Here is a 22756-nt window from a genome sequence, read left to right on the forward strand (position 1 = left end):
TTGGATGATGAGTCTAGAGAAGGATATAAAAGATAAGTTGAGAATCTGCTCAATGCAATTAATAAATGAGGGTTTGAAAGTAGACCATCTTTTTTCTTGAGGCATTTAATTTAAAACGGAGGAAAGTTCATTTTTTTTAAATGTGAAAAATAGCCTTTTAAAGTTTAACTGCAGGTACTAATAAACCAGGATTTTATTCTCAGCTTTAGAAGCCAATGGGCATGAGTTAAGTAACATTACCATGATATTTTTGTTATTCTGTCCTGTGACATGCACATGACTGAATTTCAACATGTTTGTCTTTCCTTTAAGAGCAATATGTTTGGATAAGTAAATATGAAAACAGATATTTTTACGTAAAGAGATTCCTTAACAACAAGATAGGAGTAATTATTTAAGTGCATTGGACTAGACACTGTGGAGAACAGCAAGATCAATAAGACAAGGCCGTTGCCTTCATGCAGTTTAGTAGCATAGAACACATATGGAACATGAGGAAATTTGTTTGCAATAGAGACCCATAACTAACGCACAGTAGAACAGGACAGCACGGAAAAGGTATGAGCAGAGTGCTATGGGATGTCCTAGGAAAAGAATATCCCAAGAGGAAATCTGGTATAGAGGAAAGAGCTCTGGATTTGAAGGCAGAGACTCTTGGTTTGAATCTTAGCTCTGATACTTACTACCCATGTGACCTAGTGGAAGCCACTGAATTCCTTTGGACCTCAGTTTCCTCATTGTTAAACTAGGATATTAGAGAAAAAATATATTTAAATTCTATAATCCTCTGAAAGGAAATTTAGTGGTATAATGGAAAAGAGTGCTGGATCTGGAGCGAGGGGAGAGACCTGGATTCAAATCACACACTGTTCTCTGGCCCCAGTTTCCCTGTTTAATTTACAAAGCATTTTATACATGTTTTCTCTTTTGGTGTCACCTATCTCACAGGCCTCCTATGAAAAAACAAATACGATCATGTATGTAGAGCACTTTTCAAATCTTAATTCGTTATGTCATTGTTGTTCAGTCATGTCCAGCTCTATGAGACTCTATGGACTCTCCATGAGGCTTTCTTCATGAAGATACTGGGGTGGTTTGCCATTTCCTTCTCCAATATGTCCCCATTTTATAGATGAGGAACTGAGGCAAATAGGGGTTGAGTGACTTGTCCAAGGTCACACAGCTAGTCAGTGTCTGTGGCTAGATTTGAACTCAGATCTTCCTGACTCCAGGCCCGGAGCTCTATCCACTATGCCACATAGCTGCTGTCATTTCGAGCTTGTATGAATGCCATCATCACCATCAATGATAGAAGGTGAGAGGAAGAACTTACAAATGTTTAGTGTCACAGAAGGTAGAAAAGGAGGTGAAAAAAACAAACGGCCTACATGACAACTTTTCCAAAAGCCAGCACTGCTCCTTTCTCTTCCTATTTCTCTGCTAATAGAGCCACATTTAATTCATCTGATGTTTCTTAGATTTCTCCAGAGCAAATTTAAACTACATAGTATAACAGGGAACCTCACTTTTAGAAAAAGTGTTACACTGAAAAACTGACCTAGAAAAAATGATTAAACAATAAATTATAAAAGAAATCTTGACCTTAAAAAATTATTTTTAAGCTGATATTCATTCCAGGTCACCTTTAGGACTTACCCAGAGACTTTTAAGTGTTTTTCATTGACTCAAATCTGCCCTCACATACAAAAGTATGTGAGCTCAAATCCACTGAACTGCTGGAAAAAGGATCCTATCTCTTTCTGGCAATGTTGAAGTATTTACAAGTTCCTAAACACTTGACAAAATAGTCTGCAATGGGGATAGATAAGGCAAGTAAACGTTAGCTTTAAATGTTAAAAGCCACAGAAAAATTAAAGCTGGAACTGAAATTAAGAAACAACATTTTCAGAACTAAAGTGCAAAGAAATAAGATAAATGATTAGGGCAACAAAGATTTCATTTCCAGTAATAGCCCTAGTGCGGAGAGGTATATTTATAATGTATTTCTGGTTCACTGAAATAATTATTTGCCTCTTCTGTCTCAGGATAAGAAGGAAGTTTTTGACTGGCAAGAATTCTTCATTAAGCACTTGACTGACAGTGCCAGAGATATAATAATGCTTGTTGATTAATTGACGTCCACATAACAACAAAAATATTAAAATAGACCAGATACGAAAATGGGGTCCAAAGGATAGACCCACATCACCTGCTCTTCCTGGTTTCCCCTCCTCCACTGGTCTGGCTGGTTAGGTGAACACACCATGTATTCTTTTCAACTTCTGATACTTACATGGGTAGCAGTATCTGGCAGTACTGTATTAGTTTAAAAAAGAATATATCCTTTTACTGAAACCAAAGACCATGGGTTATTCTTGCCAATATCAACAAAGTCCTAAGGCCCTCCTCTTATTTTTTTGGAATAGTTTTCTCTAGGACAAGGAACTGGAGAGTGAAAAGCCTCAATCATTATGTTGTTTTGTTGTGTTTTTTTTCCCCTTTTCCTGACTCATACAGTGAATTGATGGTAAATATTGGGCAAGTGGTTTGACCACTTTGTTCCTCAATTTCCTCATTAGCAATACTCTTTTGTTTATAAGGCATTTTGAAACATTAGCACAAGAGATGTGCAAAATGTTCCTATTTTAACATTGACTGAACTGGAATTTTTCATAATTGGTTGAAACTGGTAAAATTGTTTTCAGAGGTCATCATTGCTTTTCCTGTAATTAGCCTGTGTGTCTCGGGCTCATTCCATGGAAGCAGTGAAACAATTGCTGGAAAGGACTGATGCTGCTCAGTGAGTTAAGTTGACTGGGTGGCTTCAAATGCCATTCTATTTCCTACCTCAATGAGCATAAGTGCTATGTTATCTATCAGCAAGAGGCCCCAGAAGGAACACCTGCTTGTAGCTACTAACACTGGTCACTATGCAGGCTTGAACTTCCGCTCCTGGTTAAGCATTCACTGTCCAAGTGTTGCTTTCTCTAGTCTAGCCACACACTAGAGAAGGTTCCAGAGCATTGTCATCTTGGATTACAGGAAAACTCATAGTATATTTGGCCTGGGAGTGTGGGAAGATGAGTAGGAAAAAATAATCACTCCAACAGCTGTTGGTTCTCCTCCTACTTCAGCATTTTTCCGAGTCCAAGCATTATTCCAAGTCCAACATAGATACCCAAGAGAGTTGGTCTAGCCTGGGACAACCCTATGGGGAGAGTTGAAAAGGTTTGAGGGCACCATGGTCCTACTATAGTTGGTCCTAAATTGTCCTTATTCCAGAAGTCCTAATTTAAGGCTGAACTAAAAGTTCAATTACATTCTAGGTTAACTCTCGAATAAAACTAAACTCCTACAACTACTCTCAATCCAAAACCTTTTATTGGCTCCAGAAATCCCCGTTGTCCTCATGTGAAGCTGGTCTAGTGATGACTCACTGAACCATTTTCCCCAGGGCCACTCCAAACCATCAATTCATTAATTCCATAAACACTTAAGATTCTACGTATGATAAGTCTTACGAAAGATATGAATCTATGTAAGACAAGCACCTCTCCCTCCAAGTAGTTTACAGTGTAGTAGGTGTTGTGCAACCTAACATTCCACTCTCAAAAGTAGAATCCAAACACCATTTTAGCTTCTGAGAGTAAAAGGATAGTAGAAACGGGCATTCATCTAGCAACTTTAAACTAGGAACTGCTGGATTTTCCCTGAGAGTCTAGAAGTATCGGGTCTATTCTCGGCTGGGTCACTGACTGGGCCACTGGGATCTTGGGAAAATCATTTAATCTCTTTGTACAGTTTTCTTCCCTATGATATGTTTTCTCCCTCCTTAAAATATATTTCTCGAAGTTGCTGTTAAAGCTATTTAGAAGTGCTATGTGACACAAATGATTTCGATAATATAATGACCAAGATCTAATTCAGGTGGTTATGGTAACCTTCTATCATGATTTAGTAATTGCAGTTACATTTTAGGCTTCAAATGACTTAACAAGAGTTATTTAGAAAGACCTCTAAAAATCACAAAATACTAGATTTGAAAGGGACCTGAGAATTCATTTAATCCAATCCTGTCATTTTACATACAAGGAAATTGAGATTCAGAATGTTATACTGACTTGACAAAGAATACAAGCAGAACTTGGAGTTGAACCTAGGTCTTCTAGTTCCAAGGACAACATTGCTGCCACTCTACAGTAAGCAGTACCTTGGTGTCCTTTGATTGCTAACTTCACGGAACAAAAGATAGCCTGACTGAAGCAAACAAACCCCTTTATTAAGATAAGATTTGTTCTGTGAAGTTTGGATTCAGTCAAAGAGTCGCACTTGAGGACCTAGAGGGCCACATGTGGCCTCGAGGCCACAGGTTCCCCACCCCTAGGACCATTCCCTGTCTGTATCTAAGACTAGACCCACCCATCAAAGGAAGATGGATAAATCTTTTGTAGAGAGAAACAGGGACAGACACCATATGCTTCCTGAGTTGCTGGATGTGAGAAAGTATGGAAAACTGCATAGAATTCATTTCTTTTTCCCAGAAATCTCTACAAATAATGGAAAGATTCTTTGCCCCCAAGTGCCCTCATTAAAAAAAGTGGCTCTATTAAATCACATTCACCACCATTATCACTTTGCAAGTTTTTTTTTTCTTTATCATGTTTGCTGCCTTGAGAATTCATTCTATTAGAAAATTGAATATTTTTCCAAATGTTTCTGAGAAGGAAATCTGAAACTTCCTGCCATAAGTAGTACAGCAGGTACAATTAATTCTTTATGAATTTATACTCACAACCTTTTGTCTCTCTCAGTTATATGGGTATACTACTAACTCTTTTAGAGCTTAATTGCTATATATGTGATCTCCAGTCAAGTAGAAAATAATTCAATGTTAAGATTCTGGGAAGAGAGTTGATTTAAAGCAGTACATTTAGAGTGCAATGAAAGATAGCCTGATTTAAGCAAAGAAGATTAACTGAGGATGATTGTTCACTTTAACAGCAATTCTGTGTTTTACAAAAGGACTCACTTTGCAAATATGAAATATATGTGTAAATGTGAAATAATAATGAATTCACCTGGTAAGATTAAATATACAAAAACTCAATTAACTGGTCATAAGAATGGAAGACTGCCCTTTCAAAATACTGCCCAACTATGCAATGAACTAGAACATCTGGAAATAAAGCAACATGTCAAGAAAGGGAGAAAAAAAATAACAATTTATGACCTTATTTCCTCATCATTAAAACAAGATATTTGGATAGATTTTGGATAGAATTTGGATAGATTTGGATAGGTGTCTTTATGACACTTCATACCTCTAAGATGCTATGATTTTAAGAGAGCTACATATTCAGATAAAACTTTTTTCTTCCAAATGAAGAATGAAATGAAATTTGAATGAAAATCAAAAAGCCTGAATTAGGAGAATTATTGAATTAGGATAATCAAAATTGAGGTGAAAATTATCATCAAAAAATCTTTACTATGGATCAAAATGGATTTTAAGCTTTTCCTGAATATCTCTTTCAGGAATAACAGGGCAAGGAAAATAAAAAGCCAAAATATTAACCAGAAGATCAGTTTTTAGGTTGTGTGTGGTAAAAGGTAAGGTACAAAAGAATAGTCATGTAGCATATAATTCAGAAGTCAGCTATATTATGTAAAAAAAATCTAGAAACACTGCTTAATACTAAAATAAAAAGTATTTTCTTATGTAGGCCAACATTTAGGGAAAATATTAAGTGACTCAGGTCAGTATTTGCTCTGGGTGTCCTGAAACCGAAATTCTTAAAATAATGCAGGAATCCCTAGGCATTTATGGGACATAGAGAAGCTCACCCTTAACACCACCCACAAGAGACTTCTAAGAACTGGATTAACTATATTAAAAACAAAGAAGGAAAGGTTGAGGGAGTGGATCCAAGGGATAGAAGTCCACATGAGCATAGAAGCTTGGTCAATGAAAGTGCTTAACTTTTTCTTTCCTTTATTCATTCTCTTTCTCCCTAATTGCTTCCTGCCCCCCCAAACTCCTTTTAATTAAGAAGAGTGGTAGATTTGATTAAAGCAATTAAGAACCCTAGATGTTTGAATGCAATAGGATTTACCTTCCCAATGAGTACCTGCTTTCTTTGAAAGGTGCCTGGTTAATAGAAGAACCTCTAGTGGGTAGAAAAATATGGGGAAGATATTTTTGAGGGGATATTCCTGGCCTACACTAGGTTGCTTCCTAGTCCTCCTCCACAAACTATTCTGCTAGGGAGCGAAATGTATGGAGTCCTCATTGTTTAGTAACTCACAGAGGCACCCCAATAACCCCCCTTCTCTCTTAGTTGTTCTGTGTCCCAAAGAATTCAATAAAAAGGTCAGTACTGGTGGGAAATGAGGATAAAAAGTATAGATTGGCACAGGAATTCAGAGAATCTCTTGCCATATTAAGTAAAGAAGAGGTTTAGTTCTTTTTAGAGCCCTTACTATAAGCTCTTCATTGGTGGCAGCATGATGAATAAGATAGTATGTGTATATTTATTTCATTTCACATATATGTAAATGATGTATAAGATAAATTTAAACATAAATGCCCAGGGACAATACTTGATTGTAAATATTATTCTTAAACTAAAGTGTTTCACATTCAAAACAGAATACTGCTTATTTGATGTCAAAAGTTCAGATCTCTTTCCTGATAAGATTGTACTGGCCTCATACCATGTTTTTATTGTGATTCAGGTGCAAATAACAGGAAGACATATTTTATTCCTATCTTGGGGGGGGAAAGGAAGCATTTGTAAAAGGGAATAGTTTATAAAGGGATTGGAAGCCATTCTTGCTCACCGTGAACCAGGGGACAATGTGAAGGCACAAGATTCAGGTTTAGATGACCTCCTCGAGGTAGACTGGGAAATTCCTGATGATTCCAGTCCAATAGGCAGAGTTTCCTAGGCTAAAGAGTCCTTCCTTGATCCTAGAACAAAATGCAGAGCTGTGAGTTACTGTAACAGACCACAGATGGGTGTCCTGGTCCTAGGTGGAAGATTATAATATTTTTGTCAAGAAATTATCAACACCAAATAGAGGTCCTTTTAAATTATAGATTTCACATGTTGTTTAGAGAACAAGACAAGGTGCATTCTATAACAGATTTGATACTTTGAAATATAACAGATATATTTAATTCTGATTAGCTTATAGTCATATAGAATCTTTTTTTCTCAAAAGCAAGGAGATAGTGGAATTAGTCATGAAACCATATATAATTTGAAAAAGTATATGACAAATCCATGGTTGATTTAATTTGAAGCTTTATAGACTGATACTTATGTCTTTTTAAAATTCTATTTTTGCAGGGCTCATACTTGTTTTAATCGTCTGGACCTTCCCCCCTATCCATCATTCTCCATGCTTTATGAAAAACTTTTGACAGCTGTTGAAGAAACAAGTACTTTTGGACTTGAATGATCTGGCAACCATAGTGCCCAGCCCTTTGTGGATGGGACTCCATGGAACTTGCCCTCTTGAAGAATGAGTGAACCTCGGTTTGGGAGTTCCTAGAGAATGGTTACTTTATAGTGTGTCTGGGGACTGAGATTCCAAGAACAAATGCTCAGTAATTTCTGGGGCATATAGGACCGTGGTGACAGAGTCTTCTTGGAAGGATCTGGATAGGCCTGATGTGCAGGGAAAACCCAACAGTCTTTCAATCAACAGTTCTTCCTGACTGCCAAACTTTTTTTCTTTCCATTCATTATGTTCCAAGAACAAGATGAGACTGTACAGGATCAACTACATGGTAATTATAAGGACTTATCAGGATCCTGAAACTAGTCCTTGGACTTATTCAAGCCAAACTGTGGCATCACTTGACCCAACCTCCAAATTAGCTAAAGTTAAAGATATAATAAAGAAAAATCTTTCCTGAAAGTACATTAATTTGTGCCCACTGTTATGATAGAACAACCCTTTCCTGCTGCACCCACGACTGAGCACCTGCATGGTGTGCACCATACATTTCGACTTTTAGAGGGTTGCCATGAATGGGAATCTGAGTCACAGGCTGGAAACTAAAATGGGCTGCCATAAAGCTGATTGGTGAAAATGCATATTCAGGTGGGATGTGTCTAAGTAAGGGTGGCTACAGATGAGTGGTTATACCATGGATTACTAATGAATTACAGATTTTATGCTTTATAATGCATGGAAACCATTTTTAAAATAGCAATTTATCACATCCATATCACGAAAAAATACACAGTGACTTCTGTTTATTTTTGTAGACTCATTATGTTTGTGTTCTTCAAATTGTGAATAAGAACCTTGATTATTTTGTCTCATCTCTTCCATTTCCATGCATTGTTTTAGTGTGTATACTTTTAAGTACTCTCAAGGGGGAAAAATGCCTTTTATTTTTATAAGAGTAAAAAGATTCACCCCCCCCCAAATATTTTGCACTGAATGTACCAAAGTCAACAAGATATTACAGTATGACTGACAGCAACTCATTCACTCTTAGGAGTAAATAAGGAAGTTTCTTAGAATTCACTTTTCTTCCAATGCCTACCACTACCAAGGCTAGGCATGTAAGGAATCTTTTTTTTTATTAGACTCATATTGTGTAATCATATAATAAGCATTTATTTTAAATGCACCAGATTTTTTCCATCTATTAATTACTTTGAGATAGTGTTTAAAAGGGATGTTTTCTATTCCTTCTCGTCCCTCCACAGCTTTATATTCATATACCACTGTCCAATACTAAGCTCACTTGGGAAGCCCAGAGCATTGTGCAAGAAATCAACCCTCTGTAAGAATAACAACAGCAATTTTCCTCGTTCAGGGCCACCTCAGGAATTTAAACTGTCTATAAAGTGTTTCTAAACCTGAAACATTCTTTAAGAATTAGATATAAGAACAACTCAAGGGTTCTTATTTTAAAACATTGGAAATTCAGTATGCACTAGAGGTGATGTATTTGATTTTCAAGACAATAATGTTATAACTGGTTATTGTTCAGTTGGTTGGGTTGCATTTACTGTTGTGACCTCCAAGAAGGATGTCATTTATTCCCTGTGGACTGTATTACAATCCTGCACTGATGGCATGATCTGTTTGGTGGAGAATATCCTTAGAGAGTAAGATCTGTTTGTGTTCTGTAAACTTCCCAGAAAAACAAAACAAAACAAAACAAAACAAAAAAAAAACAAGGAAAAAAACAACCAGATTTGGACTTAGAATATTTGTTTGCACTTAATGAGCACAGTTATAGAGATCATATCTTTAATTATGCAAATAATTATGGCCTCTTTTGTATTCTGTTTTCCCACGTTATAAAGACAAAATAGTATAGCATACTTTTATGCACATGTTTTTGATCAATGTGTATGAAAATATATTCGCAAACTAGTATTTACAATGTAGTCTTTTAACAAAATATCTGATACTTCTTTAAGAACTACGCTCGATTTTCACATTTGCTATCATTTCAGTTTGTGATACTTTTACTGCTTGCCATAGTCTGTAATCCATCAGGTAAGAGATTCAAGTGAAGAGAGAAACAGCTCTTCAGTTATTTTAAAAGCAGATTACTGTATTAGGTATGTTAACTTCTCCCAAAGTATAGAATTGCTTAATGCATACAAACATTCTTAGACTATCTATTTGAAGCTTTTTTCAGAACTTGGAATTTCTGATGAGCTCCTTAGCATGTTTGCCTAATTTATTCTTCCTCATTAGAAAAGGACAGAAAACGCAGAACTATAGCTAAACAAAAACATTCAAGAACATTTCTTCAGAATGAACTAGCAAATCTTTACAAAAGCAATCCACCATTGAAAACACCCATAAGCATTTTCCCTTCTACAACATACGTGCTCTGAGAACCAGGCTTCAAAGAATTCCAGAGTGATGTTCATTTACTATATCAATGGCAGGATCCATATACGTAGTAATTCTCAATGCCAAATATCTCAGTAAATATCTCTTGGATGGAAACAGATACAAAGCTGTTTTCTAATTTCTTTTAGGTTCCCACTCCATTTCTTCACTAACAGTCCCCCAGATCCTTTAATTACTATTCATATTTGGCTACCTTTGACGTGGAATCATTTGTTAATGGTAGTCAAGTCCTGGACGGACTGTGGGCATTTACATTTGACAGTTTCAGGTGCCCCCAGCAGTAGTGCTTGATCTGTGAAGTGGGGTCTCCAGAGAAGGATGAACCTAGTTCATAGGTCTTCAGATTATCAAAATGAAATTCTAAAAGAGTCATGTAGTTTCACATGGCTTTGACTGCAGCTATAGTAGAACATGTCTTAAGTTTGAAGTATGAAAAGCTGTGTCCTGCCACTAAATGCAGATTCATTTGGACAGTATTCATTACCTTCATGGTTGGTCACAACATGGATCTCAAGTCACAGAATGTTTGGCCAGACTTTTCTGGGTTAAAATGGTCTCATATTATATCCCTTAAATGATTTTAATTCAACATTAGTCCTTATATTAAGTACTCACTACACAGAGGACAATGCTAGGGCCGGGTGATAAAAATATGAAATATGGCACATTTCCTGCCCTCAGGGTGTTTACAATTTAATAAGAGAGATGAGATGTATACAAATGACTTCACTGTGGGCCTTCCTTCCACTAGTGTAGAACACAGCTTTTCCATGTCCTAGTAGATGGTCTGTCTTCATGAGTTTCTGTGGCCAAAAAATTCGTTACCTGCTGGCCAAACTTCTGGTGATAAGCCTTTATGATTATACCTAGGCTGGTCCTCAAACAGTATACATATTATTGTCAGAGATCTATACTAAATCTTTTTAACATAAGAATATTGCTTTAGCATAAATATTTTTGCTACATATTGAAAATTATTATTGAGCCATTTAAAGGTATGTCTATAGCATAAATCCTATCCATTCCCACAGGAAGTTCATATCAATATAATGAATCAAAAATATGTGATTGCATATATGAAATGAGACTATAGAGGAATAAGATCAATTTTTGTCTGTGGTTTGTAGAGGTATGTGGCATAGTGGAAAGATTCATAGAATTTAAGTCAGAGGAGCTGGATTCAAATTCCTACTCTATCACTTACTTTTGTGACCTTGGACAAGTCATTTAACCTACCTGGGCTTCAGTTTTCTCATCTTTAAAATGAAGGGGCAGGCCTAGATGGCCCCTAAGGTTCTTTGAGACTCTAAATTATTATCCAATGGGACTCTAAATGTATTATCTTGTGAATATGTTATTCCTATAAACTCATATATTTTACAATCCATTCTAGAAAATGACAAAACCATTGCTTTAGCCAATATATTCCAACATCAGTGGATTTTACAAGTTGATTGAGTTATGCCTCTTGTCTTTTTAAACTATTTTATTAAAATAAGAAAGCCTCCTAAAAATATCTGTAAACCTACATCCATGAAGGAAAAAAAACCTCTCCAAATTTAATAGTTGCCTTTTAATTTCTTTTGGGAGAAATTCAACCTCAGCCCAATGTTTTATTTTTGTTGTCCTGCTAAAACACATCGATTCAGTGTTTATGTTCTGGCTTCAAACAACAATAACAAAAACTGACACAACTGTTACATTACATATATGTGTAATATATGTACATAACAATTCTCAATGTCATATATCTCTGTAGATATCTGTTGGATGGTACTAGAGGCACACATTTTCATTGTTATCATATGATCATTTCTTTTTAGTTAGATGAAGATACTTCCACTGAAGTCTCTGCCGATTCCTCATATTGATGTGGAAGTAGTCTTGGATTGTCAGCATAATCAAACTCTGGCAGATCCTACCAAGGTGGAAAAGCTTCAAATATGGGTCTGGTGAGAGAATACATGTATCTCCTCTAGGATCAGCTTAGTTTAAAATGGAGACAGTAATAGAAGGTTAGCCTCCTCAGTCATAGCAATTCATGAACATGGAGCATCTAAATGGCACAGTGGATAGAGTGCTAAACCTGGAATCAGGAAGACCTGAATTTATTATATGCCCACTAAGAAATGAAGGTATTGCAATTTGCATCATGGAACAGAGTATCCAAATAAGATAAGATCATGAATCCTTAAGATATTCGAGTAAAGTAATGTAGATGGAAGCTCATTTAACAGCCAATACTCACTTTGCTACAACCAAGTTATGCCAAGAGCTTCTAATACCTCTTTTCATTGGTGAGATTAGATAAAGGAAATAGGAGTTTTCAAACGTCTTACTCAAACTGTTATTACTTCTTCATAATATAATCCACCCTAAAAAGCATCTGTTAAAAATACTCTTTAATTATTTATGCTTCTTATTTTTATCCACACAAATGAAATAACAAAACAAAAGCTGCTAATGTACCTTCAGTGGTAAACAGTACTGCAATAGCACCCCTAGCCTGACAGAGGAAAAACTTTTCTTTGAGAGACAAAATGTGAAAAATGAGAAAAATTAAATGAGAAAAATTTCTCCAAAACCCATACTTCACCTCTCATAGGACAATCCTCTAGTCATATATGATGTGTTATTTCTTTTAAAGAAATATGTATGAAAAAAGTGCCGTGATAGTTTAATGCATTAGAAGTTACTACTAAAGGAGGAAACGAAATATTTTCTGCATTTTTTGTCCAAACTAATTCTACCAAGGCAAATGACCTAAGTAACAACCAAATTACAACTATTTTGTTTGTCAAATTGGCAGGTGATAATTTCATTAAAATATTTATTTTGCCTTAGATGGTTAAAAAAAAAACAACAGAAAGGATTTGGTATAATTTCCAAAAGAAATGAAAATCTTAAACCATCTTGCTATGTCTCCATAGTCTAGCTGATTTCTAGCAATATTCTAGCAGTCAATCAACAAACATTTATTAAGTACTTGTTATGTGGCAGATACTACCCTAAGCAGTGGGAATACCAACAAAGGCAAAAAAAAAAATGCTACCTGCCCTCAAGGAGCTCACATTCTAATGGAGGAGACAACATGCAAATGACTACAAGTAAAACAGAGCAGGTTGACATTCAAGCATCTTCATTCTTTACCATAGGGTGACTTGGTTGAAGCTAAATTACTAAAGCAAAATTCCTTTTTTTTTTAACCTGAGAATTTAATTTTTTAAGAATTCCTTAAGTCCTTCACGACTGCACCCTTCGCCTGGTACAAAGCCGAACACATGCTAGTGACATTAGAGCTAGCTGTATTTTGGCTTGAGGACAGTTTCTTCCCATTAGGAGGGCATTCAAAATGAGAAATGGAGACAAGGAGCCTAACATTTGAGCCACCCTTGAGAATGTAACAGTCATTACTGACCAGCTGTCAGGCTATGGGAGTAGCAACAGTATTCTATGGGTCTAGCACAAAGAATGTATCAAGGGTGTGTGCTACTTACATCATAGCATTTTTGAACCAGAAAGAACTCTGAACAGATGAAGTGATGGTAAAGACCAAAAGGAGGGGTGGAGGGACAGTGCTAATTTTGTTGCATCTCTTTTTGGTGGAGCAGGGAGGGTTAGCATATACAGTTGAACTTGATTTCCGATTATGAAAAATATACTGTATTGTCTAGTGAGGCCATTTTTTGAAAATCCATCCATTGGGCAGGGGTGGGGGGGGGAGGAACACTCATTTATAACTATAGTAGGTTGGTTATTATATATACTGTACAGCAGAATTTAGCCAAAAAGTATTAAAGCTAGTCATATATTGACCAGAAGTTTCAAAAGTCTAGCATTAATATGCGTTGTGGGTTTTTTTAATTACTTACAATTGTTGAGCCTTGCATAGTAAATAAAATGAAGGGTGGTGCTTCAATACTTTTATTGTATTTAATTTATGCTTAGTGGACATTCGATGAGAAGAGCTTTGGGGAAATTATTCAAATGATGTTTTCTAGTGATATCTTAAATTTTACCTATTAAATGATGTAAGAAATAAAATCTAAGAAGAGTTTGATTATGGAATGACAAATCAAGATCTGAGCAGTGTTTGTAATTTAACAAGTTAATTAAGACTGAAAGGTCTTTCATCCACAAAAGGTTATTTCTTTGTCTTTCATGACTCAGTGATTAAGAAGGATAGGATATTATTTTAATAAAAAGGCTAAAATACTTGTGAGGGTGGTTTTAGAGTATCTTACAGGAGTAAAAGACTCATTTATACAAAGTTTTTATGTCTAGTGTCCTTGGGTAGGTCAAGTCAACAAGCATTTATTAAGCACCCACTATAGGCCAGGCACTGTGCTAAGGCTCTGGTAATATCTTTCCATCACATCTTCCTTTTAAAATGTCATGACTTTAAAATATATGCCAGAGATGGTATATGGGTCAAAGTAAATCAGTGATCACTGAGGCAAGGCAGGGACCATCAATGGAACTCTGACTGACTACCACCCTTTGTAGAAAAAGGTAGGTAGGAACATTCTGGAAAGATTAAAGAGGAAACACATAGTATGAAACCCTAATGCTGCCAAATGCTTAGTGGTAATGTAGTTATCCTTTGCAGGATATTCCAAGCAACTCTGGGGGCTGTCAATATGTAGGAAAGTGCATAAGATTACATGTTTTTATAATAGGGATGCAGGCATTCCAAAATGAACTTATAAAATCCATGGATCTCCTTCATCTCTTACTGAAAGTATTACTTAATCTAATTTTATAATAAGTCTTTCTTTTTAAAAGATTTAAGACACTGTAAAAAAAAAAACCACACATTTATTTCTAAGGTTTAAGTCGAGCACTGGCAGTACATTTTTTATGCCTTTTCATGCTTTCCTTGCCTCACGTGTTCACTCTTCTACATATCACATGCAATAGCAATGTTTCTATCTTTCAGGGAGTTTGATTTAAGTTGCACATTCATTCAATGTGACTTTTAATAGAGGTCTAAAAAAACAATGGGAGATATTTGATAGAAGCATTAAGATTACACATCTCTCATTTCATCTTTTATCAGTTAAATTTCATCTTCTTTCTTCAAGGCAAATACAGCAAATTGTAAAACATACAGGAAGTGGTTCATGGGCAGTATTATATAAAGCCTGTGACTTTGAAATGTAATATAATGTTTGCTTTCTGGGAAATTTGTATACTGATCCTCATCTGAATATCTGACTCTTGTGTTGTATTTTTTATGATTCTAAAATGCTTTGAGGGAAAGATATTTTAATGTGTACAATTTGTTTTATTTTCATACTGATCTCTATTTTTGTTTAAAACCATGTTGCATCATAAAATCACTTAATCCAAAATAAATCTTCTTTTATGAAAAGGAACTTTAAATTATAGCTTTTCTGTTATACTTCTGAGGAAAAATTACCCTAGAGTTAGTAGCACAATGCAGGGTCAAGGGAGGAAGCTGTTTCCCATTCAGGCAATTCTGTGTCTTTACAATTGAATTGCTTTCTGCTCCTTTTCTGGTGCCCTTCATCTAAACATTGTAATGTGTTTTGTATCATTGAAAGAAAGCCATAAGACTCAGCATTTTCAATAATATTAATTGCTTCTGTATTCACATGTTGAGTAAGCAAAAACCCAGGTTGGGCTACTGGATCCCATAATCTTGCTGGAATTAAATCATCAGTTCAGGGTTTTTCTCTTTTAATTTAATCAGTGTGGCCATGTACACATCAAGGCCATCACCAATGAAAACATCAGAAGAAAACAGAAAGGTTTTCACAGGTAATTTTCTGCATACTTCATTATGACTACAGAATCGAAAAGTATAAAGAAGTGTTTGTTGTTTTCTGATTTTAAGAAAGCATTTTGTACTGTAGATCAAATTTCAACCTGGAAGGCTCTCCTCAGACAAGATGTTTATCACCTGTATATCAAAGTCATATAAGGTAGTAACAGGATACAACCAGAGAGAGAATTTTATTTATCTATCTAAAACATTTTGCCAAATGTGCTTACCAGTACAAGAGATAACATCCTGGGTAATGTCCAAGCAAAAGAATTTCCTATTAATGCTGAGTCTCTTCACATACTATTTGCAGATAATATGGTACTGATAATTAATATGGTACAGATAATACAGTACTGTCAATCCCTAAAATATTACAAAGCTTCCTTAGTGAAATCCATAGCAGTATGAAAGAGATCAGACTAACCATCCACAAAGGAAAATGAAGTGGATGAAAAATATGCAGTTTCAAGTCTATGACATGCAGCTACAGAGGCAGTCCATTAGTCCATCAATGTTTAGTGTAGCCAAGTGCAACAAATGAATAATGGACTAGGTTCAGAAAAGAGTAGTAGTTGGAGATGAGAGTGGATCACATTTGGAATACTGCAATGTTTTCAATGAATCAAAAATCTCATATTTTTATCACCAAATCCCCCAAAGATGCTTCTTTTGTCTTGAATTTACATAGCACACCTTCAACGACACTGGCAAAATACCTTTGGCTGTGAATGCTGGAATACCACAATCTCAGGAGAATTAAATACAATTACAAATAGCCCAAAAGGCAATGGAAATATGCAAGTTGGGCATCAGCAAGCTGAACGCTTTGCCAACAATGACTTGCATTCAATAAATGTCATAAAAGACTATCAAGAATATATATGAGGGAGAAAAGATAAGTTTCTCATTTTGGGGAATGATAGATGGATAGATAAACAATTTGAGTGTTACAACCCTATCCCTGAAATACTCAAAGAACCTCAGGAAAGTCTCCAGTATGCTGGGTGATCTATGGAGAAATATGTAGAACTGGCAGAGCATGAGAAGGCATACCAATGAAATCATGGAATTATTAAAAGAGCGAAGTGTTGTGTGATGATCTCCCTACCTGTTCAACACCTTTCTGGATATTAATACTTAGTAACAAATCCATCGGTTTAATTGTTTCACTGAAATTTCTGGTGGTTTAACTGAATTGACTAAATTGTCTATTTGATTTGGCAATCAGAACGTAGGAAAGAGGTTGGGCAAGAGGGAGAAAAGGCTTTATTAAAGAACATTATTCTTTGAACCTAGGCATGAGTGATATTTTTCTCTTGTATGGTTACCAGGTAAGTCCTTAGAGAATATTCTTAGCTTACCGGTCTCATCCTAAAAATGAGCTCTCTCTATGGCTTTATGTGAGTTTAGAGGTTCATCACAATTCAAGCTTCCTCCTAACAGATGTACAACAGACCCTGCCATTAATCTCTTTATTGTATTTCAGACCAAAATGGCACTTAGGGCTTCTTGCAACAGCAATAAAATCTGGAAGACTTGTCAAATGTTAGTCCTAGTTTATGATACTATTACTAGAAGGGATAAACAAAATACTGAATCTACAGAATTTACTGTGTCCACAGAAGTTCTCTGAACCCTTTAACCCCATTATACTTAAGCAGTGATAAATTTGTTTATTTTCATTATGCTCTTTCCACATGAACTTCAACATGGTCACAGACCTGTGTCTCCCCCAATACTTAGCATAATGCATTCCATGTTACAGGCAATGAATGAATAAATGTTTCCTGAAGGCTGAATGAACAATGCATACTACCTTCCTATATGTAAGTATTCCTTCTACCTCCCTGAAAATTTCCCCAGGCACTTTTTTTTTCAGTACTACCACTTCATGAGAAATCTCTTATAACAAAGAAAAATAGTTAACCAAAAACTAACAATAAATAATATGGTAACCTCATCTGAAAACACAAGTAATATTTTAAATCTGTATTACAGCCCCTACAAAATCTTTATTTTTTTTTAAATGGAGAAATCAATTTTCTCTCCCTCTGACCCTACACCACATGGTAGAAAAAGAAAAGAAAAGAAAAACTAATTTCTTGTAACAAATATGCAGAGTCAAGTGAAACAAATTCCCTTAATGGCTGTATACAAAAAAATGTGTGTGTGTGTGTGTGTGTGTGTGTGTGATTCATCATCTTATTTAACTCACCTCCCACCTTTCAAACCAGTTCTTACCTTCCTGAAATTAGAAAAGATTCCTCTTTTTTTTTTGGTACTATGTCTTTTGTTTGAAGTATTTCTTTCTTCTCAATCTGCTATTTCAGTTATGATTTACATTGTAAGCTACAGCTAATATTGGAATCAAAGCAAGGATAAATGTTAATAATGTACATTTGACCAAACAAATATGATAAAAGTGATGCATAGGAGACATAATTCAGTAATGTTGATATATTTCTCTTCTAAAAAAAACAAACAAAAAACCAATTAGATGTCCAGAAGTTGTGAACTGATACTTTACTGATAATAATTTAGAAACATCAGCCGGATGTTTCTATAAACACAAATGATTGGGAGCATATATTTCCTTGTCAGTATATATAATCCACCTATTAAAATCATGACCTCTGATTACTGAGTTCCAAAACAAAGTAGTAAAAAGACTACCTTCTGGCCCATAAAACACATGGGAGCCATATTTGAACAACTAGCTTCCCAGAATAATAAAAAATATCAGCCAAATGCTGTTTTCAAAGAATTATTTCACTAATCATCGGTAACTGCTCTTATTTTGGTTTTAGTAAGTTAGATTCTACAACTGTCAGGGTCAAGTCTTTCTATTATATATCAAATGATGATGCTAGAATAATTTTCTCTTCTCTTAATCATCCTTTCTGTAGTACCACTCATGACTATGTCTTGGTGGTAGAAGGCTAATGAGAGGCAGAGAAGAACCACCAAATTTGGTCAAAATCCATCTGATGCTATGTTGGAGATTCAGTTACAATTTTCTTCAACTTCTCTCTTATTTCTTATTGGTCTGAATATAGGATACCCCAGGGAAATGTCACACTCCTAAAATGAGATCTTTCTGAGAGAAATAAAAATGCTAGTGTCCAACGAAAAGTAATGGTGATTATAGGTCACCCTCAGGTTTAAAACAAACCATAACACAATGGTATTATTTAAGAGATAGAGTGGTGATTGTAAACTGTTAAACTCATCCAGCTACAATTAATCTGCATTGGGCCCACAGGTCCTTATACTTAAACAAAAACAGAAACAAAACCTTTCATAGCCCTAATCACAACAAATCCACATTTAAATAACATGGAAGGATTGCTTAATCGTCTTGTGCAATTTTTATACATATTTCCCCACAAATCCTCCTTAGAGGGTTAATAAGTTATCAATCAACAAGAACTCCTATTGTGTGCCATATATTGTACTGGATGCTGGGGGTGTCAATACAATAAATAATCTCCACTTTACATCCTACTGGGTGAGATCATGGGTACCTATAGGAGTATAAATAGAATAAATATAAAAAGAACAAATGCAAATAAATTTAAAGCCATTAAATACAAGGCATTTTGAGAGGGAGAGCTCTAGGAGTTGAGGGCATCAGGAAAGGCTTCATGTATAGAAGGTTGTGCTGGAGATGTGTCTTAAAGAAAGGGGAGGATTCTAAGAGACTGAGGCGAGGAAGAAGTGCATTGCAGACAAGGAGGACCAGCCAGTGCAAAAGCATGGAGAAGGGTGATGCATTGTCGTCTGTGAGGAGCAGAGAAGTGATCCAGCAGTTTGGCTGCATCCTGGGGTGTGGGAGGAGCTTTAATGTCCAATGAGCCTAACCAAACAGGTTGGAACCATGCCGTGAGGCAGCAATTGTAGACAGTTTTGTTTTTCTTCTAGGATTTGAGCTGTAAAAGAGATGAGAGATATAAGACAATAGCTGGAGGGGATGATAGATCTAGTAAAAGGTTGTTTGGTGTTGTTTTGTTTTGTTTTAAGGATGGGGAAGACTTGGGAACTTCAAATCAATATGCTGGTTAACTCTAAAAACAGGAGGATAAACAAAAACACAATTTATGTGTTTACCGGTTGTTCTCTCCTCACATTAGAAATTAACTAGGGTTGGGTCTTTAGCTATCACAATACAGAAAACATACAAAAGGACGGAAACAACTACATGAACACTGAAAAAATGTTGACTGAAATGAAAAGAAAAACAAATCAATACATAGAGTCTTTACATTGTCTACAAGCAGTGATTAAAATTAATTATGTGTGGTGAAGACTAAATTGAGAATGTTATATTTTAAGTACTGTGGGATCAGGGTAACAGGAAGAATTCCAGAAAAGAATAATTACCCAGAATTTCTTTTTAAAATAAAGAGGAAGAACCAGGGAATTAAAAACCAACTATCTAATGTAATTACTGCAAAGAAAATCTAGCTGGTTAAACTTCACCTTATCATGATTTTGGTCACTTGGTGTTAAATATGAAGAGTTAAAAGACCTCCCCACCACCCAACCCATGCCACCACCCAAGCCCCCAGAAGGGGTGCTGTGAGGAACCTGAGGAAATATGAGCATGTGCTTAGACAACATTCCCAAAAGGGAATGACTTATTCCTAATGTCAGAACAAGGCCATCCTCAGGATCTTTTAAAACAAACCAAAAATGGAGTCCTGTCTATTTTTCCTTCAAACCTGTAAAAAAAGATCATTCTATGAGATCAGACAAGCAGTTTGAGGTGCCCTTGGGATCTCCAAAGCTCAAAGTCAGTAGAAGTGGCTGTAGTTACCTCATCAAACAAGGCCACTCCAACTGACAGATACATAGTGCTTAGCTTCAATCCTGACAATCTCTTCCTCCCTTTTCAGGAGCAAGGTTCTTCAAAGGAGACCAAGCCGTGCTTCTAGAGTGGCCACAGTCTGTGTCAGCACACAGAATGGCTGGATAAATTTGTACTTTGCAGGCACTCACAAGTACACCACAATGAAGCCAAGGTGACATTCAGGGCTCTTTATATCTCCCATTGGTCTGCCATCAATGACTAACATCAACTGAGGCCCGAGATCCCGGGACTCCTTAATATTCACTGAACTTGATGGTGAGCTAATGTTGACACTGATGAGGAGAAGAAGGGTTCCTAAGAATGTCTGAGCTAACTCTCTTAGGAAAGCATGACCACCTAGCCATCATCAGTAGATAGAATGGTGGACCTGGAGTCAGAAAAACCTCAGTTGTGTGACCCTGGGCTTAACCTCACTTGGCTTCAGTTTCTTCATCTGTAAAAATGGAGACAATAATAGCACCTACCCTTCAGAGTTGTTGTTCAGCCCTGGAACTCACACCTCATCAGTATCCTCTGTCCCTGGCGCTCCTCTCTCTTATTGGACAGTAGAAAGCTCCTCCCAAAACTTCTATTGAAGGTGGGTACCCAGGTCAGCCATCTGCTCTTCATTTCCCATCTGGCTGCAATCCTCCAGATTTCTCTATCATGTCCCTGTATCTAGTAGTTTCTAAGTTCCCGCCCTCCCTTTGCAGCTTCCTTTTATGTCCTATCTTCCCCTATTAGAATGTAAGCTCCTAAGGGCAGGGACTGTCTTTCTTTTTGCTTGTATTTGTACTGCCATTACTAAGCACAGTTGGTACCTAGTAAATGTTTCACAAATGCTTGTGCATTGACTTGAGGACAAAATGTTAAAAAAAAAAAAGTGAAGCACTTTGCAAATTTTAAAGTGCTATATAAATCCTAGCTATTATTATATCAGTTGACAAACAGCTAAATGGTTCCAATGTCAAGTACAGTAACAGATGATTTTCTTTCTTATATCAAACAAACCAACCATCTGCCAGATTGGATAGGTTGTATGAATAGCATACAATACATGCAGCAAAGCAGCACCTCATTTATTTGTCATCATGGGCAGTGGGATCACCCATACAAGTTAGTTTTCCAGATAATTCAGGTCTATTTACTTCTTTAAGCACCAAAACTCACTAAATTTTAACCATTTCAATAAAGATTTGGGGGGCGGGGTACATTAAATAATGATAAAATATATTAAATAATTCTCTTTTTTCATTTCAATCATGCCTCACATAAGACAGTGAGTAACACATCTAGTCTGAAGTAGAATTGAGTTGGCATCTTGTTGAGAACTGGTGGGATTATCTATCCCCCAGAGATCCTGCTTCTTCAATTTGGTTCAAAAACTCATATACCAAGCATAGATAGGACCCTATCCTCTAGGAATTTGGGAGTTGGGTGAGTGGGGGGAATATGAATAATTGTTGCAAGGGAAAGTGAAAGACAAAAGTAATTAGTCTGAGCAACCAGTTAAAGAAAATCTGAGGAGGGTCTTCTCTCAGTATTTGAACTTCCTCCCTTATTAGAGGTCATCCTCTATGACCTAAGACTGTGCTTTATTTGATCTCTATACCTGCCCCCCCTTCCTTACCCAGACATAAAGATTCTTTCTCAGGACTTCTGGCCATGAGTCACTTTCCCCTCCCTTTTTCCTGCTCCAATTCAACCCCAGACTTCTATGGCTCTAGGAACCTAAAAACCTGGTGTTAGCTGCTAACCTGTTTCTTTCTAATTTTCTTCTGTACCATGGACTGATAAGTGATTATCCAATCATTAGGACTACAGGCTGAAAGCATCGATAATAGTAAACTAAAATTCATTTTATATTAATAAATACATCAATAATTGGTATAGATTTTTATATTTATAAAATAATAAAGAGGCCACTTTCAGGAGCCAAGATGGTGGAGTAAGAAGTAAGTTGCTCTCACCCTCCCTTATTGGCCTCTGAAAGCCCAGAAAATATCACCACAGGAAAAACCCTGGAACAGCTGAACCAGTAGAAAGATGAGGTGCAGCAGTCTTGTACCCCAGGAAGCTTGTGGGATTAATGGGAAAGGCCCTTCTCACTCTGGAGGATGGAGAAAAGTACAAGACAGGAAGCATCCCAGCAAGCCAGCAGCAAGCCTCACCTCAGCAAACGAGGGGGAGATACTGTACACCTGGCTGATGGAGCAGGC

General features: G+C 36.3%; 1 protein-coding gene across 4 annotated transcripts in view; it reads left to right on the plus strand.

The window, feature by feature from the left end:
- The window catches only part of HECW2 (HECT, C2 and WW domain containing E3 ubiquitin protein ligase 2), a 433607-nt gene extending 425678 nt beyond the window's left edge, over positions 1-7929 (plus strand). For all 4 annotated transcript variants that reach the window (XM_027865816.1, XM_027865818.1, XM_027865817.1 and 1 more), the window contains one exon: positions 7353-7929. In XM_027865816.1, coding sequence (XP_027721617.1) covers positions 7353-7464 — 112 coding nt within the window. In that variant the 3' untranslated portion in view covers positions 7465-7929. The remainder of the gene's footprint in view (positions 1-7352) is intronic.
- Positions 7930-22756: the final 14827 nt, after the last annotated feature.

Source organism: Vombatus ursinus, unplaced genomic scaffold (genome assembly GCF_900497805.2).
Source record: "Vombatus ursinus unplaced genomic scaffold, bare-nosed wombat genome assembly UNPS02014779.1, whole genome shotgun sequence".
NCBI classification, from domain to species: Eukaryota; Metazoa; Chordata; class Mammalia; order Diprotodontia; family Vombatidae; genus Vombatus; species Vombatus ursinus.